Source organism: Aquarana catesbeiana, linkage group LG13 (genome assembly GCF_042186555.1).
Source record: "Aquarana catesbeiana isolate 2022-GZ linkage group LG13, ASM4218655v1, whole genome shotgun sequence".
In the NCBI taxonomy this organism is placed as follows: domain Eukaryota; kingdom Metazoa; phylum Chordata; class Amphibia; order Anura; family Ranidae; genus Aquarana; species Aquarana catesbeiana.
This window is the reverse complement of record NC_133336.1, coordinates 122,498,193-122,516,323: the sequence shown is the minus strand read 5'-3', so window position 1 is coordinate 122,516,323 and position 18,131 is coordinate 122,498,193. Positions and strand designations below refer to the sequence as shown.

At 58.9% G+C, this 18,131-nt stretch overlaps 2 protein-coding genes across 3 annotated transcripts in view; one reads left to right on the top strand and one right to left on the bottom strand.

The window, feature by feature from the left end:
- Nucleotides 1-14,865, bottom strand: part of GEMIN2 (gem nuclear organelle associated protein 2) — a 55,012-nt gene extending 40,147 nt beyond the window's left edge. The window contains exon 1 of the mRNA XM_073610612.1: nt 14,561-14,865. Coding sequence (XP_073466713.1) covers nt 14,561-14,682 — 122 coding nt within the window. The 5' untranslated portion in view covers nt 14,683-14,865. The remainder of the gene's footprint in view (nt 1-14,560) is intronic.
- A 22-nt stretch (nt 14,866-14,887) lies between these two features.
- Nucleotides 14,888-18,131, top strand: part of TMEM87A (transmembrane protein 87A) — a 160,647-nt gene continuing 157,403 nt past the window's right edge. For both annotated transcript variants that reach the window (XM_073610611.1, XM_073610610.1), the window contains exon 1: nt 14,888-15,078. In XM_073610611.1, coding sequence (XP_073466712.1) covers nt 14,956-15,078 — 123 coding nt within the window. In that variant the 5' untranslated portion in view covers nt 14,888-14,955. The remainder of the gene's footprint in view (nt 15,079-18,131) is intronic.

Here is an 18,131-nt window from a genome sequence, read left to right as displayed (position 1 = left end):
GTCGCAGTTTCAGTGCTTGCCATAGGCACCATTTTCACTAGATACGCCTCTGTCAGTCTGCCCCTGGATGTACCCACAGTTTATCATGCAGGATTAGGGAAGTTTATGCACCGTGGAGGTAGTGAGCGATGTCACCCCTGCCTGGAGTTGGTGAGGCTATAAAAGAGAACTCGGGTGCTGGCCGGAAATACAGAGCGATCATGGACCATGGCCATTATAGCAGTGACAGGCGCTCAGGCAACCTCTCCTCCTGGGAATTCAGCAGAGGGGTGGGGCCACAGTATACATCCATGCTGCAGGGGAAAGCCAGTGAGAGAGCTGGAGGCTGCAGAGTGAAGACAGAGTGGATTCATCATGTCGGAGACAGTCACCTGACCTGCCTTGTGTGCATCAAAATTTTCATCTCTCACTCCGGTCAGTGTTGTCAGAGCAGAGCAGACGTGTGTGCTAGAAGCATCGGCCATCCAGGATTCATCCTGGGCTCCCCAGCGGACACCCAGCAAAACTGAACCGGGTCCCCCAGCAGCCCCCTAGCAACATTTCTAGGAAGGGGAGCACCTCGACCTCCTCCTCCCCCTGCATCCTACCCATCAGCTAGAGACGCGACCGTTGCCGCACCAGGGATCCTTAGCATCTGGACAGGCCGCGGCTCGGGCCTAGCCCAGCGGCCATCTTGGGACACCCAGACGCGGCTGCAGCACTCCCCCGGCCAACCGGGGCTTCATCCCTGGATTCCGCAGAAATATTCCACAAGGACCCACCCGCCCCCCACCCAGCCCCCTGCTCACCAGTGCACCTTCCACAGCCGCTGTCTGGTCACCTCATCCCTAGCTGCTAGACTCGGGGGACAGATCGCGGCTGCGGCCTAGCTCCAGCCCACCTCCTCAGCTCACCCCTCTCTGTCTCTAGCGGGCAGTGTGCCCTTCCTACCCCTGAATACCACCTCCTTCGTTACTGGACCTCACCGCAAGAGCACAGGGTGACACCGAGAGCAGGACAATCCTCGGCTCAGGCCTTGCACCGGTGTTCTTCTCAATCCTTCCAGGCGCGGCTCAGTACCAGTAAGTAATGGCGAACCTTGGCACCCCAGATGTTTTTGAACTACGTTTCCCATGATGCTCATGCACTCTGCAGTGTAGTTGAGCATCATGGGAAATGTAGTTTCAAAACATCTGGAGTGCCAAGGTTCGCCATCACTGGCCTAGGTCAACCCTAGTGCCCTCTTCTCGGTCCGACAACCCCCCCCTCTCTATTCATCACCAACCAACCCGGGTTAGGCAAGTACACGGGGCCCACCTTGTAGCAGTTGATCCAGGGACCTTGGGTCAGATCGCCCCCAGGGGTCAGGAAGGAATTTTTTCCTCTGCTGCAGCAATTGGCTAGCTCAGCTAGGGGTTTTTCACCTTTCTCTGGATCAACGGGAGGGTGGTTAGGCCTGCGTGGCCCCCCTCCACCACCAGTTCCATTCGTACCATCATCAACACCACCCCTGAAACAGCGGCATCCTTCAGACCATCATCTTCTCAGCAACAGAAGCAGTGGCACCCTTCAGGACCACCATCTTCTCAGCAACCTCACCATCGCCACATCAGTATCATCACCGCATCATCCTACCTTCAGCAATTTTCTCGCCATGTGCAACTTCAAATACTCAGCGAACGCTCTCCACAGGCTAAGAAATACCACCTCAACATTACCAACTTCCATTCAAAAAATACTACAGAAAGAACAATTACTAAGGACCAACCTACAATCAACCATCAAATATAGGAAGACAACAATTCAACCACAACAATAAGCATGCGCTCTGATCAACACCAGATCTGCAGTCAAGCACAGACTGGAAGTACACGACTTCATCACCCAAAACAACATATATTGCCTCTTCATCACGGAAAGCTGGTTAACCCCCGCCTGCAACGCCATCCTAACCGAATTAGTGCCTGAGAACTACAGGATCCTAACTGAGCACAGAATAAGAAAAAAAAGGAGGAGGCCTAGCAGTGATCTTCAAATCTCACCTCGTGCTCATCAAAAAAACTGTACAGAACTCAGTGCCTTTCATGGAGACACTCACTCTACAACTTCAAACAACACCCCAAGACACCTTTCACATACTACTATGTTACAGACCACCAGGACCGCAGACCAATCTCTTTACACCCTTCACGGAATTCATGTCAACTCACACCCTGAAAACCAAAAACTTTTTGGCACTTGGAGATTTCAACCTCTGGGAAAACTCCACACAAGGACCCTATCGCCAACGCCTGCATTAACCAACTGGAAGAATTAGGTCTTCAGCAACTGATAAATGCTCCTACACATGGTTCAGGACACATTCTGGACCTCATCTTCAAACAAAATATGGACGTCAACATATTCAACAACCTACCGCTACCATGGACGGATCACCACGCTATCAAATTTAAAAAAAAAAAAATCGCTACCAACACCACCCTCCAAAAACAGAAACATGCAATAACAACACGCTGGACAAGATCTCAGAAGAAACTACAATCCAAACTCTTCAAAACCACATTATCAAACAAAATAGCAATGCTAAACTTAAACCACGCAACGGAACAAACACTCAATTCCTTAAACAAGGCATTACTACAAACAGCGGACTCAGTGGCTCCAAAACGTAGAACACACATCCACAAAATAAACTATGGATGGTTTAATGGCACTCTTACTTTACTAAAGCAGGAACGCAGAAAAGCTGAAAGAGCCTGGAGAAGAAATTCCACAAAGGAAAACCACACAAACTACAAAGCACTCACAGAGAAATATCAAAGCAATCTCAAAGCAAAAAAGCAACATTCTCAAACACCATCTCAATAGCCTTAAACCACCCTTAGGAACTCTTCAAAATAGTCGCCAAGACTATGAACCCTACCTGCCTAGAGCCCCCAAGAAACGAAACCCAAGAATTCTGCAATGAGTTATCGGATTTTTGATCGACAACATCCGGAAAACAATTTAACAGAAAAAAAACAACCAACCTCATTCAACTAAAGCAAAAATCGATACGAACGTCACACAATCACCAAATTGTTCGCTGATCCCAATCACCACTGACACCACTAAAAACATCATCAGAAGCCTCAGAGACAGCACATCACCAAACGACATCATTCCCACAAAACTCCTGAAAGAATGTTCCGACATCTTGGCTCCTACTATAACACACCTCATAAACCAGTCGTTCAAAGAAGGGACTGTTCCGATCGCCCTCAAGCATGGCATCGTCAAACCTAGGGCTGGGAGATTTTCCACAAAAAAAAAAAAAAAAAAAAAAAAAAACCACACCTCGATTCACATCGAGTTTTTTTTATTTTTTATTGGACACGCCGGTCCTGAAGAGCTGCGGCAGGAGTTTTTAGGCGAGGACTGGCGCGGTGAAAAAAAAAAAAATTCGATTTGCTTAACCACTTAGCATCCGCCGCTATGGCCGAATGACGGCCACAGCGCCGACCTGAATTCCCGGGAGGCCGTCATATGACAGCCTCCCCTGTGCACGCCCTGAGCGCGCTGTGATCACCGATCCAAGTAAGGGGCCGTTCCCGGCCCCTTACCATGTGATCAGCTGTCAGCCAATGACAGCTGATCACATGATGTAAGCAAAAGATCGGTAATCGTGTTTTTTTCTATTCACGCTGACAGCGCGAGTAGAAAAAAAAAGCCGATCACCGGCTCAGATGCGAGGGACATCGGCCCAAAGTGGATGAGGCACATCTGCCTCATCAGTGCCACCTAACAGTGCCCACAAGTGCCACCTAACAATGCCCACAAGTGCCACCTAACAATGCCCACAAGTAGCGCCAATCAGTGCCACCTAGCAGTGCTTGCCTATCAGTGTAACCAATCAGTGCCAGCACTGCGGCCTCATCAGCGTACATCAATGAAGGAGAAAAATTACCTGTTTTAAATTTTTTATAACAAAATATAAAAAAAAAATTTTTTTTTTTAATTCAGTTTTTTACATTTTAACAAAAGTAAAAACTGCAGAGGTGATCAAATACCACCAAAAGAAAGCTCTATTTGTGGTGAAAAAATGATAAAAATTTCATATGGGTACAGTGTTGTATCACCGCGCAATTGTCATTCAAAATGCGTCAGTGCTGAAAGCTGAAAATTGGTCTGGATAGGAGGGGGGTTTAAGTGCCCAGTAAGCAAGTGGTTAAATTTTGAATCAATTTGACCTCTTAACTCGATTCAAGACTTAAATCGATTTTTTCCCCAGCCCATCAACCCCCTGCTAAGGAAACCCAACCTCGACCCTAAGGACCCCAACTACCACAGACCGATAACAAGCCTTAACACCATTTCCAGATTTTGGAGAAAGCAGTAGTACAACAGCTACAACACCACCTGGACACACACAAACTCTCGGACCCTCTGCAATCAGGCTTCTGTCCAGGTCATGGCACAGAAACGGCACTTCTCAAAATATGGGACGACGCCCTCGAAGCAGCTGATGACGGAGAATCATGTCTCTTGGTACTGTTGGACCTCAGTGCAGCATTCGATACAGTGGACCACAATACTCTACTCATCCGCCTCACAGAAGTAGCAGGAGTCACAGATTCAGATCTACAATAGTTTGCATCCTTCTTAGGAAATCGTTCTCAGACAGTGAAACTAGGAGCATTCACCTCTGAAACCCAAGCAATCTCTTGTGGAGTCCCTCAAGGTTCACCCTTGTCACCAGTTGCTCTTCAACATCTACATCCGCCCATTACTCAAAATCAGAAAATCGGACCTCTGCTTCCACTAATACGCTGATGACACTCAACTCTACTTTCGCATCACTGGACAAAAAGACCATCATCAGCGACTAGAAAAATGCCTCACTTTGATAGACGACTGGATGACCACTAGCTCCCTCAAACTCAACGGATCAAAACAAAGCTTCTTCTCCTACATGCAAACCAAAGTTCCAAAACTAAGACCCCATGGGACACCTCCCACCATCTTTGGACAGACCATCTCTCCAAGCACCAAAGCCAAGAGTCTCCGAGTCATTTTTGACTCAGAAATGTCAATGGATGCGCAAATAGGATCAGTAGTCAGCGGATCTCGCCATCTCCTCCACCTGCTAGGTAGGCTCATCCCCTTCGTTCCAGAAGAGGATAAAGCAGCAGTAGTTAGAACAATCATTAATCCCAGACTCGACTACACAAATTCCGTCTACATAGGAATACCCCAATATCAGCTTGCGCGCTTACAACTCATCCAAAACACAGCGGCAAGACTGCTAACAGGAAAAAAACCCTGGGAATCCATCTCCCCTTCCCTGAGGAGCCTACATTGGCTAACCATAAAGAATCAAATCACTTTCAAGACCCTCTGCCTCACCCACAAATGCATACAAGGAAACGCTCCTCAATACCTATGCGAGAAAATAAGACGCTATACACCCAATCGCAGTCTTCGATCTTCTAACCAAAGCCTCCTCCTCACTCCCAAACCCTGCTACAAAACAAAGGGAGAATGAAGATTTGCAGTCCAAGGACCATGGCTATAGAACCGCTCTACCGACTTTCATCCGCATGGAAGAAAACCATCAGGCCTTCAGAAGAAAACTCAAGACCTACCTCTTCTAAGAAGCTGGACAACACAGGACGGATCTAGCGCCTTGAGGCGATTCAGTTCGCATTTGCAGCGCTATACAAATCATTCATTGTGTAATCACTGCATCTCTATGATCACCAGCCAGGCTGACTGAGTGTTCCTTCTTCACCAGTGCCCATCTACCAGGTGCTAGTCCCTGGTACACTGATATCTGTACACTGAGTGCCACGCAGTGTACAGATATCAGTGTTGTATATAAAGAATAGATCTCAGTATAGAGATATCAGTGTTAGGGAAAAGCAGTGTATAGATGTCAGTTATATATAGGGAATAGCACTTAGCGATATTCCCTATGTGTTACACTGACATCTATACACTGAGTGCTTTTCCCTAACACTGATATCTGTATACTGAGAGCTATTCTTTATATACAACACTGATATCTGTACACTTCGGTGGAAAGAACCATCAGTGATTATATTGTTCCTTACATTGGTGGTCAGCAGAAAGAATGCTCCTTACATTGGTGATCAGTGAGAAGAATGCTCCTTACATTGGTGATCAGTGAGAAGAATGCTCCTTACATTGGTGATCAGTGAGAAGAATGCTCCTTACATTGGTGATCAGTGAAAAATTATATAAAGTAAATAAAAATTATTAAAAAAAAAAAAAAAAAATGTCAAGCACACCCATGACCCCCACACATGCTCTATATGAAAAGCATTATGTAGGACGAGCACATGTATGTAAACATGTGTCTATAAACACAAATGCTGGACTCAGGAGCTCGCCCGCAAGGTAACCCCCCCCAGGGGGTTATCTGATGCGGGGAGGAGCCGCGAAAGCCACCTGGGGGGGCTCCCCAGAAGAGGACGATCGGGGACACTCTGTGCAAAACGAGCTGCACAGTGGCGGTAAGTATGATATGTTTGTTACTTAAAAAAAAAAAAAACACAAAAAAACCCCAAGACTTTAATTTTGGAAATGTACTGTTGTTGCACTTTAATGTAAGTTTATTTTTCTTCTGCAGAGATTCTGTGACGAACGCATGTAGTGTGGGCAGAGCAATATGTAGGTAGGGATTTGTGTGGGTGTGGCTTGAGAGTGGGTGGGAACACATGGGCAGGGACAGGGGTGCCCCTGGATCTCCTATTGCCCGGGGGCCCCATGCGTTGTCAGTCTGCCCCTGTTCACTGCTCTCTAGGGGGGGAAAGCACTGCGCGCCCCCCTCACCGCTCTCTGGAGAGGGGGGGAAAGCACTGCGCGCCCCCCTCACCACTCTCTGGGGGGGGGGGGGGGGGAGCACTGCGCGCCCCCCTCACCACTCTCTGGGGGGGGGGGGGAAGCACTGCGCGCCCCCCTCACCACTCTCTGGGGGGGGGGGGGGGAAGCACTGCGCGCCCCCCTCACCACTCTCTGGGGGGGGGGGGGGGGGGGGGGAGCACTGCGCGCCCCCCCTCACCACTCTCTGGGGGGGGGGGGGGGGGGAGCACTGCGCGCCCCCCTCACCACTCTCTGGGGGGGGGGGGGGGGGGAGCACTGCGCGCCCCCCTCACCACTCTCTGGGGGGGGGGGGGAAGCACTGCGCGCCCCCCTCACCACTCTCTGGGGGGGGGGGGGAAGAACTGCGCGCCCCCCTCACCGCTCTCTGGGGGGGGGGGGGGAAGCACTGCGCGCCCCCCTCACCGCTCTCTAGGGGGGGGGAAAGCACTGCGCGCCCCCCCTCACCGCTCTCTAGGGGGGGGGGAAAGCACTGCGCGCCCCCCTCACCGCTCTCTAGGGGGGGGGAAAGCACTGCGCGCCCCCCTCACCGCTCTCTAGGGGGGGGAAAGCACTGCGCGCCCCCCTCACCGCTCTCTGGGGGGGGGGGAAAGCACTGCGCGCCCCCTCTCACCGCTCTCTGGGGGGGGGGGGAAAGCACTGCGCGCCCCCCTCACCGCTCTCTGGGGGGGGGGGGGGGAAAGCACTGCGCGCCCCCCTCACCGCTCCTCTAGGGGGGGGGGGGGGGAAGCACTGCGCGCCCCCCTCACCGCTCTCTGGGGGGGAAGCACTGCGCGCCCCCCTCTCACCGCTCTCTAGGGGGGGGGGAGCACTGCGCCGCCCCCCTCACCGCTCTCTAGGGGGGGGGGGGAAGCACTGCGCGCCCCCCTCACCGCTCTCTAGGGGGGGGAAAGCACTGCGCGCCCCCCTCACCGCTCTCTAGGGGGGGGAAAGCACTGCGCGCCCCCCTCACCGCTCTCTAGGGGGGGGGGAAAGCACTGCACGCCCCCCTCACCGCTCTAGGGGGGGAAAGCACTGCGCGGCCCCCCTCACCGCTCTAGGGGGGAAAGCACTGCGCGGCCCCCCTCACCGCTCGGGGGGAAAGCACTGCGCGGCCCCCCTCACCGCTCTAGGGGGGGAAAGCACTGCGCGGCCCCCCTCACCGCTCTAGGGGGGGGAAAGCACTGCGCGGCCCCCCTCACCGCTCTAGGGGGGGAAAGCACTGCGCGGCCCCCCCTCACCGCTCTAGGGGGGGAAAGCACTGCGCGGCCCCCCTCACCGCTCTAGGGGGGGAAAGCACTGCGCGGCCCCCCTCACCGCTCTAGGGGGGGAAAGCACTGCGCGCCCCCCCTCACCGCTCTCAAGGGGGGGAAAGCACTGCGCGCCCCCCTCACCGCTCTCAAGGGGGGGGGGGGGGGAAGCACTGCGCGCCCCCCTCTCACCGCTCTCTAGGGGGGGGGGGGGGGGAGCACTGCGCGCCCCCCTCTCACCGCTCTCTAGGGGGGGGGGGGGAGCACTGCGCGCCCCCTCTCACCGCTCTCTAGGGGGGGGGGAGCACTGCGCGCCCCCCTCACCGCTCTCTAGGGGGGGGGGGGAAGCACTGCGCGCCCCCCTCACCGCTCTCTAGGGGGGGGGGGGAAGCACTGCGCCCCCCCCCTCACCGCTCTCTAGGGGGGGGGGGGAAGCACTGCGCGCCCCCCTCACCACTCTCTGGGGGGGGGGGAAGCACTGCGCGCCCCCCTCTCACCGCTCTCTAGGGGGGGGGGGGAGCACTGCGCGCCCCCCTCACCGCTCTCTAGGGGGGGGGGGGAGCACTGCGCGCCCCCCTCACCGCTCTCTAGGGGGGGGGGGAAAGCACTGCGCGCCCCCCTCACCGCTCTCTAGGGGGGGGGGGAAAGCACTGCGCGCCCCCCTCACCGCTCTCTGGGGGGGGGAAAGCACTGCGCGCCCCCCTCACCGCTCTCAAGGGGGGGAAAGCACTGCGCGCCCCCCTCACCGCTCTCAAGGGGGGGAAAGCACTGCGCGCCCCCCTCACCGCTCTCAAGGGGGGGAAAGCACTGCGCGCCCCCCCTCACCGCTCTCAAGGGGGGGGGAAAGCACTGCGCGCCCCCCTCACCGCTCTCAAGGGGGGGGAAAGCACTGCGCGCCCCCCTCACCGCTCTCAAGGAGGGGGGGAAAGCACTGCGCGCCCCCCTCACCGCTCTCTAGGGGGGGGGGGGCACTGCGCGCCCCCCCTCACCGCTCTCTAGGGGGGGGAAGCACTGCGCGCCCCCCCCTCACCGCTCTCTAGGGGGGGGAAGCATTGCGCGCCCCCCCTCACCGCTCTCTGGGGGGGGGGGAAGCACTGCGCGCCCCCCCCCTCACCGCTCTCTGGGGGGGGGGGGGGAGCACTGCGCGCCCCCCCCTCACCGCTCTCGGGGGGGGGGGGAGCACTGCGCGCCCCCCCTCACCGCTCTCAAGGGGGGGAAAGCACTGCACGCCCCCCTCACCGCTCTCAAGGGGGGGGAAGCACTGCGCGCCCCCCTCACCGCTCTCTGGGGGGGGGGGGAAGCACTGCGCGCCCCCCTCACCGCTCTCTAGGGGGGGGAAGCACTGCGCGCCCCCCTCACCGCTCTCTAGGGGGGGAAGCACTGCGCGCCCCCCTCACCGCTCTCTAGGGGGGGAAGCACTGCGCGCCCCCCTCACCGCTCTCTAGGGGGGGGAAGCACTGCGCGCCCCCCCTCGCCGCTCTCTAGGGGGGGGTAAAGCACTGCGCGCCCCCCTCACCGCTCTCTAGGGGGGGGGAAAGCACTGCGCGGCCCCCCTCACCGCTCTAGGGGGGGAAAGCACTGCGCGGCCCCCCTCACCGCTCTAGGGGGGGAAAGCACTGCGCGGCCCCCCCTCACCGCTCTAGGGGGGGAAAGCACTGCGCGGCCCCCCTCACCGCTCTAGGGGGGGGGAAAGCACTGCGCGGCCCCCCTCACCGCTCTAGGGGGGGGGGAAAGCACTGCGCGGCCCCCCTCACCGCTCTAGGGGGGGGAAAGCACTGCGCGGCCCCCCTCACCGCTCTAGGGGGGGAAAGCACTGCGCGGCCCCCCTCACCGCTCTCAAGGGGGGGAAAGCACTGCGTGCCCCCCTCACCGCTCTCAAGGGGGGGAAAGCACTGCGCGCCCCCCTCACCGCTCTCAAGGGGGGGAAAGCACTGCGCGCCCCCCTCACCGCTCTCAGGGGGGGGGAAGCACTGCGCGCCCCCCTCTCACCGCTCTCTAGGGGGGGGGGGGGGAGCACTGCGCGCCCCCCTCACCGCTCTCTAGGGGGGGGGGAAGCACTGCGCGCCCCCCTCACCGCTCTCTAGGGGGGGGGAAGCACTGCGCGCCCCCCTCACCGCTCTCTGGGGGGGGGGGGGGAAGCACTGCGCGCCCCCCTCTCACCGCTCTCTAGGGGGGGGGAGCACTGCGCGCCCCCCTCACCGCTCTCTAGGGGGGGAAAGCACTGCGCGCCCCCCTCACCGCTCTCTAGGGGGGGGGGAAAGCACTGCGCGCCCCCCTCACCGCTCTCTAGGGGGGGGGAAAGCACTGCGCGCCCCCCTCACCGCTCTCTGGGGGGGGGGGGGAAAGCACTGCACGCCCCCCTCACCGCTCTCAAGGGGGGGAAAGCACTGCGCGCCCCCCTCACCGCTCTCAAGGGGGGGAAAGCACTGCGCGCCCCCCTCACCGCTCTCAAGGGGGGGAAAGCACTGCGCGCCCCCCTCACCGCTCTCAAGGGGGGGAAAGCACTGCGCGCCCCCCCTCACCGCTCTCAAGGGGGGGGAAAGCACTGCGCGCCCCCCCTCACCGCTCTCAAGGGGGGGAAAGCACTGCGCGCCCCCCCTCACCGCTCTCAAGGGGGGGAAAGCACTGCGCGCCCCCCCTCACCGCTCTCTAGGGGGGAAAGCACTGCGCGCCCCCCCTCACCGCTCTCTGGGGGGGGGGGGGGAAAGCACTGCGCGCCCCCCTCACCGCTCTCTGGGGGGGGGGGGGGGGGAAGCACTGCGCGCCCCCCTCACCGCTCTCTAGGGGGGGGGAAGCACTGCGCGCCCCCCTCACCGCTCTCTAGGGGGGGGGGGGAAAGCACTGCGCGCCCCCCTCACCACTCTCTAGGGGGGGGGGAAAGCACTGCGCGCCCCCCTCACCGCTCTCTGGGGGGGGGGGGGGGGAAAGCACTGCGCGCCCCCCTCACCGCTCTCTAGGGGGGGGAAGCACTGCGCGCCCCCTCTCACCGCTCTCAAGGGGGGGGAAGCACTGCGCGCCCCCCCTCACCGCTCTCTAGGGGGGGGGAAGCACTGCGCGCCCCCCCTCACCGCTCTCTAGGGGGGGGAAGCACTGGCGCGCCCCCCTCACCGCTCTCTAGGGGGGGGAAGCACTGCGCGCCCCTCACCGCTCTCTAGGGGGGGAAGCACTGCGCGCCCCCCTCACCGCTCTCTAGGGGGGGAAGCACTGCGCGCCCCCCCTCGCCGCTCTCTAGGGGGGGGGAAAGCACTGCGCGCCCCCCTCACCGCTCTCTAGGGGGGGGGAAAGCACTGCGCGCCCCCCTCACCGCTCTCTAGGGGGGGGGAAAGCACTGCACGCCCCCCTCACCGCTCTAGGGGGGGAAAGCACTGCGCGGCCCCCCTCACCGCTCTAGGGGGGGAAAGCACTGCGCGGCCCCCCTCACCGCTCTAGGGGGGGAAAGCACTGCGCGGCCCCCTCACCGCTCTAGGGGGGGAAAGCACTGCGCGGCCCCCCTCACCGCTCTAGGGGGGAAAGCACTGCGCGGCCCCCCTCACCGCTCTAGGGGGGGAAAGCACTGCGCGGCCCCCCTCACCGCTCTAGGGGGGGGGAAAGCACTGCGCGGCCCCCTCACCGCTCTAGGGGGGGGGGAAAGCACTGCGCGGCCCCCCTCACCGCTCTAGGGGGGGGAAAGCACTGCGCGGCCCCCCTCACCGCTCTCAAGGGGGGGAAAGCACTGCGCGGCCCCCCTCACCGCTCTCAAGGGGGGAAAGCACTGCGTGCCCCCCTCACCGCTCTCAAGGGGGGGAAAGCACTGCGCGCCCCCCTCACCGCTCTCAAGGGGGGGGAAGCACTGCGCGCCCCCCTCACCGCTCTCAAGGGGGGGGGGAGCACTGCGCGCCCCCCTCTCACCGCTCTCTAGGGGGGGGGGAGCACTGCGCGCCCCCCTCACCGCTCTCTAGGGGGGGGGGAAGCACTGCGCGCCCCCTCACCGCTCTCTAGGGGGGGGGGGGAAGCACTGCGCGCCCCCCTCACCGCTCTCTGGGGGGGGGGGGGGAAGCACTGCGCGCCCCCCTCTCACCGCTCTCTAGGAGGGGGGAGCACTGCGCGCCCCCCTCACCGCTCTCTAGGGGGGGGGAGCACTGCGCGCCCCCCTCACCGCTCTCTAGGGGGGGGGAAAGCACTGCGCGCCCCCCTCACCGCTCTCTAGGGGGGGGGGAAAGCACTGCGCGCCCCCCTCACCGCTCTCTAGGGGGGGGGGGAAAGCACTGCGCGCCCCCCTCACCGCTCTCTAGGGGGGGGGGGAAAGCACTACGCGCCCCCCTCACCGCTCTCTGGGGGGGGGGGGGAAAGCACTGCACGCCCCCCCTCACCGCTCTCAAGGGGGGGAAAGCACTGCGCGCCCCCCTCACCGCTCTCAAGGGGGGGAAAGCACTGCGCGCCCCCCTCACCGCTCTCAAGGGGGGGAAAGCACTGCGCGCCCCCCTCACCGCTCTCAAGGGGGGGGGAAAGCACTGCGCGCCCCCCTCACCGCTCTCAAGGGGGGGGAAAGCACTGCGCGCCCCCCTCACCGCTCTCAAGGGGGGGGAAAGCACTGCGCGCCCCCCTCACCGCTCTCAAGGGGGGGGGAAAGCACTGCGCGCCCCCCTCACCGCTCTCAAGGGGGGGGGAAAGCACTGCGCGCCCCCCTCACCGCTCTCAAGGGGGGGGAAAGCACTGCGCGCCCCCCTCACCGCTCTCAAGGGGGGGGGGGAAAGCACTGCGCGCCCCCCTCACCGCTCTCAAGGGGGGGGGGAAAGCACTGCGCGCCCCCCTCACCGCTCTCTAGGGGGGGGGGCACTGCGCGCCCCCCCTCACCGCTCTCTAGGGGGGGAAGCACTGCGCGCCCCCCCTCACCGCTCTCTAGGGGGGGGAAGCACTGCGCGCCCCCCCTCACCGCTCTCTAGGGGGGGGGAAGCACTGCGCGCCCCCCCTCACCGCTCTCTGGGGGGGGGGAAGCACTGCGCGCCCCCCCTCACCGCTCTCTGGGGGGGGGGGGAAGCACTGCGCGCCCCCCCCTCACCGCTCTCTGGGGGGGGAAGCACTGCGCGCCCCCCCTCACCGCTCTCTGGGGGGGGGAAGCACTGCGCGCCCCCCCTCACCGCTCTCTGGGGGGGGGAAGCACTGCGCGCCCCCCCCTCACCGCTCTCAAGGGGGGGAAAGCACTGCACGCCCCCCTCACCGCTGTCAAGGGGGGGAAGCACTGCGCGCCCCCCTCAGCGCTCTCTAGGGGGGGGGAAGCACTGCGCGCCCCCCTCAGCGCTCTCTAGGGGGGGGGAAGCACTGCGCGCCCCCCCTCACCGCTCTCTAGGGGGGGGGAAGCACTGCGCGCCCCCCTCACCGCTCTCTAGGGGGGGGAAGCACTGCGCGCCCCCCTCACCGCTCTCTAGGGGGGGAAGCACTGCGCGCCCCCCTCACCGCTCTCTAGGGGGGGGAAGCACTGCGCGCCCCCCTCACCGCTCTCTAGGGGGGGGAAGCACTGCGCGCCCCCCTCACCGCTCTCTAGGGGGGGAAGCACTGCGCGCCCCCCTCACCGCTCTCTAGGGGGGGAAGCACTGCGCGCCCCCCTCACCGCTCTCTAGGGGGGAAAGCACTGCGCGCCCCCCCTCGCCGCTCTCTAGGGGGGGGGGTAAAGCACTGCGCGCCCCCCTCACCGCTCTCTAGGGGGGGAAAGCACTGCGCGCCCCCCCCTCACCGCTCTAGGGGGGGAAAGCACTGCGCAGCCCCCCTCACCGCTCAGGGGGGGAAAGCACTGCGCGGCCCCCCTCACCGCTCTAGGGGGGGAAAGCACTGCGCGGCCCCCCTCACCGCTCTAGGGGGGGAAAGCACTGCGCGGCCCCCCCTCACCGCTCTCAAGGGGGGGAAAGCACTGCGTGCCCCCCCCACCGCTCTCAAGGGGGGAAAAGCACTGCGCGCCCCCCCTCACCGCTCTCTAGGGGGGAAAAGCACTGCGCGGCCCCCCCCTCACCGCTCTCAAGGGGGGGAAAGCACTGCGTGCCCCCCCCACCGCTCTCAAGGGGGGAAAAGCACTGCGCGCCCCCCCTCACCGCTCTCTAGGGGGGAAAAGCACTGCGCGCCCCCCCTCACCGCTCTCAAGGGGGGGAAAGCACTGCGCGCCCCCCCTCACCGCTCTCTAGGGGGGGAAAGCACTGCGCGCCCCCCCTCACCGCTTCTAGGGGGGGGGAGCACTGCACTCCCCCCTCACCGTTCTCGGGGGGGGGGGGGGGGGCACTGAAAGCCCCCCTCCCCCTGCTTTCTAGGAGGAAGATAACTTCACGTCCCCTCCCCCGCTCTCTAAGGGGGGAAGCACTGCACATTGAGGGTGAATGTCGGGCATGTATTTAGAAGCGGAGCACGCAGAGTACACCTGACTGCAGTCACACATGTGCGGCACCCTGCACAACGATGACATCCATATCGCCAGGCAGTGGCAGTCTCAGGCTATATCTACTTACTGCACCCTCCTCAAATATTCCTGCGGCGTCCGCGGTGGGACTGCGGGGTCAAAGTCCTCGGAGAGGTCGCAGTCCCCTACAGGCAGGAGCCGCGGCATCAGCTCCTCCGGTCCCGAATCCATTCTTGGTTACACCCCCCACCACTCTGCTCAATGGTATCCTTCAGATACTACCATAGAGAGGAAGTCAGGAACAAACAGTGGCGCTCCACAAGGGAGTCTATCCGCAGAGTGGAGCCCCCTCTCGAGCTCCACGTTACACAGGAAATATGTGTCCTCCACTTCACTTTTTTTTGTTGAACTTTATTGTAACAAACAACGAAGGGCTGTAATCTCCGGGTCACGTGACAGTGATGTTGCAGGAAGTGACACGCTGGACCAGATTCCGGTGTCAGGATGGCGCTGGCAGGGAAGAGGCGGTGTAGCTGGCTGTGTGTAGCCGTCCTAGTGACCGGATCGTTCCTTCTCAGCCGGGCGGAGAACGCCGAACCATCCCTATGGAGGGTCCCCCTGTCCCCGGTGAGTGTGGCCTGACAAGAGGATATATGTCCTGTATACAGAGGAGCCCCTCTATATAAGAGAATGTGTACACAGCACCTCCTCCATATATACTACACTGTGTACACATCACCCCCCCATATACTACACTGTGTACACATCACCCCCCCCCCATATACTACACTGTACACATCACCCCCCCCCCCATATACTACACTGTACACATCACCCCCCCATATACTACACTGTGTACACATCACCCCCCCATATACTACACTGTGTACACATCACCCCCTCCATATATACTACACCGTGTACACACATCACCCCCCCCCCCCATATACTACACTGTGTGTACATACATCACCCCCTCCATATATACTACACTGTGTACACATATCACCCCCCTCCATATATACTACACTGTGTACACATCACCCCCCTCCATATATACTACACTGTGTACACACATCACCACCCCATATACTATACTGTGTACACATCACCCCCCATATATAATACACTGTGTACACACATCACCCCCCCCCATAATACTACACTGTGTGTACACATCACCCCCCCCCCCATATACTACACTGTGTACACATCACCCCCCTTATAGTACACTGTGTACACACATCACCCCCCATATATACTACACTGTGTACACACATCACCCCCATATATACTACACTGTGTACACACATCACCCCCCATATATACTACACTGTGTACACACATCACTCCCCCCCCCATATACTACACTGTGTACACATCACCCCCCCCATATGCTACACTGTGTACACATCACCCCCTTATACTACACTGTGTACACATCACCCCCCATATGCTACACTGTACACACATCACCCCCATATATACTACACTGTGTACACACATCACCCCCCCCCCCATATATACTACACCTGTGTACACATCACCCCCCCATATATACTACACTGTGTACACACATCACCCCCCCCCCATATATACTACACTGTGTACACACATCACCCCCCCCCCATATATACTACACTGTGTACACACATCACCCCCCCCATATATACTACACTGTGTACACACATCACCCCCCCCCATATATACTAAACTGTGTACACACATCACCCCCCCCATATATACTACACTGTGTACACACATCACCTCTCCATATATATTACACTGTGTACACACATCACCTCTCCATATATACTACACTGTACATACATCACCCCCCCCATGTACTACACTATGTACATACATCAACCTCCCCCCCCATATGCTACACTGTGTACACACATCACCCACCATATATAATACGCTGTGTACACACATCACCCCATATACTACACTGTGCACACACCACCCCTCCCTATACTACGCTGTGTACATACATCACCCCTCCATATATACTACGCTGTGTACACACATCACCCCTCCATATATACTACGCTGTGTACACACATCACCCCTCCATATATACTACGCTGTGTACACACATCACCCCTCCATATATACTACGCTGTGTACACACATCACCCCTCCATATATACTACACTGTGTACACACATCACCCCCATATATACTACACTGTGTACATACATCACCCCCCATATACTACACTGTGTACATACATCAACCTCCCCCCCCCATATGTTACACTGTACACACATAACCTCTCCATATACTACACTGTGTACACACATCATGTTTACTACACTGTGTACACACATCACCCACCATATATAATACGCTGTGTACACACATCACCCCATATACTACACTGTGTACACACATCACCCCATATACTACACTGTGTACACACATCACCCCATATACTACACTGTGTACACACATCACCCCATATACTACACTGTGTACACACATCACCCCATATACTACACTGTGTACACATCACCCCTCCATATACTACGCTGTGTACACACATCACCCCTCCATATACTACGCTGTGTACACACACCTTACCCCTCCATATACTACGCTGTATACACACCTTACCCCTCCATATACTACGCTGTATACACACCTTACCCCTCCATATACTACACTGTGTACACATCACCCCTCCATATACTATGCTGTGTACACACATCACCCCTCCATATACTACGCTGTATACACACCTTACCCCTCCATATACTACACTGTGTACACATCACCCCTCCATATACTATGCTGTGTACACACATCACCCCTCCATATACTACGCTGTATACACACCTTACCCCTCCATATACTACGCTGTGTACATACATCACCCACCCGAGGTCTTTCACACTGGAGCAGTGCGCTAGCAGGATGGGAAAAAAAAGTCCTAAAAGTCCTGCTAGCAGCATCTTCGGAGCGGTGAAGGAGCGGTGTATACACTGCTCCTTCACCGCTCCTGCCCATTGAAATCAATGGGGCAGCGCAGCTATAACGCTGGCAAAGCGTCTCTGCAGTTTTTAACCCTTTCTCAGCTAGCGGGGCGGTTTTACCCCCGCTAGGGGGCGAATACTGCCACTAAAACGGTAAAGCGCCGCTAATAATAGCGGCGCTTTACGCCGATGCACCTCCTGCCCCAGTGTGAAAGGGGCCTTAGTGAAAAAAAAAAAAAAAAAACGCTTAAACCTGTCCTCAACAAAAAAAAAAAAAAGTAAGCAAAAACATTTATTAAGTCAGGCATGGCTTTGCCACACGGTATTTACAGAATGGCTGGTTGTTAAGGAGTCGTCACCCTCCAACATCCTTAGCAGCCAGTGACTCATCTGCCACTGACAGTAAAATGTAAAAAAAAAAAAACATGACAGTAAAATAAAAATAAAAACTGGTCTGGTCTGGATTTTAGGGGAATCCCCACACTAAAAATAAGATGACATGAGTTCCCCCATAAAATGCCTGACCCTTATCCGAGCACACAGGCCAGAAAAGTGGTGGGGGGGAGACTTGTGTGCGTACGTCACTCCTGAACAAATAAGGCCACAACAAAGCACCTGTCCCCATGTTGATGAGGTGTGGACAGGGATCTCTTCCCTACAACCCTTGCCTGGTGGTTGTGCGGTGGATAACTTATCAGA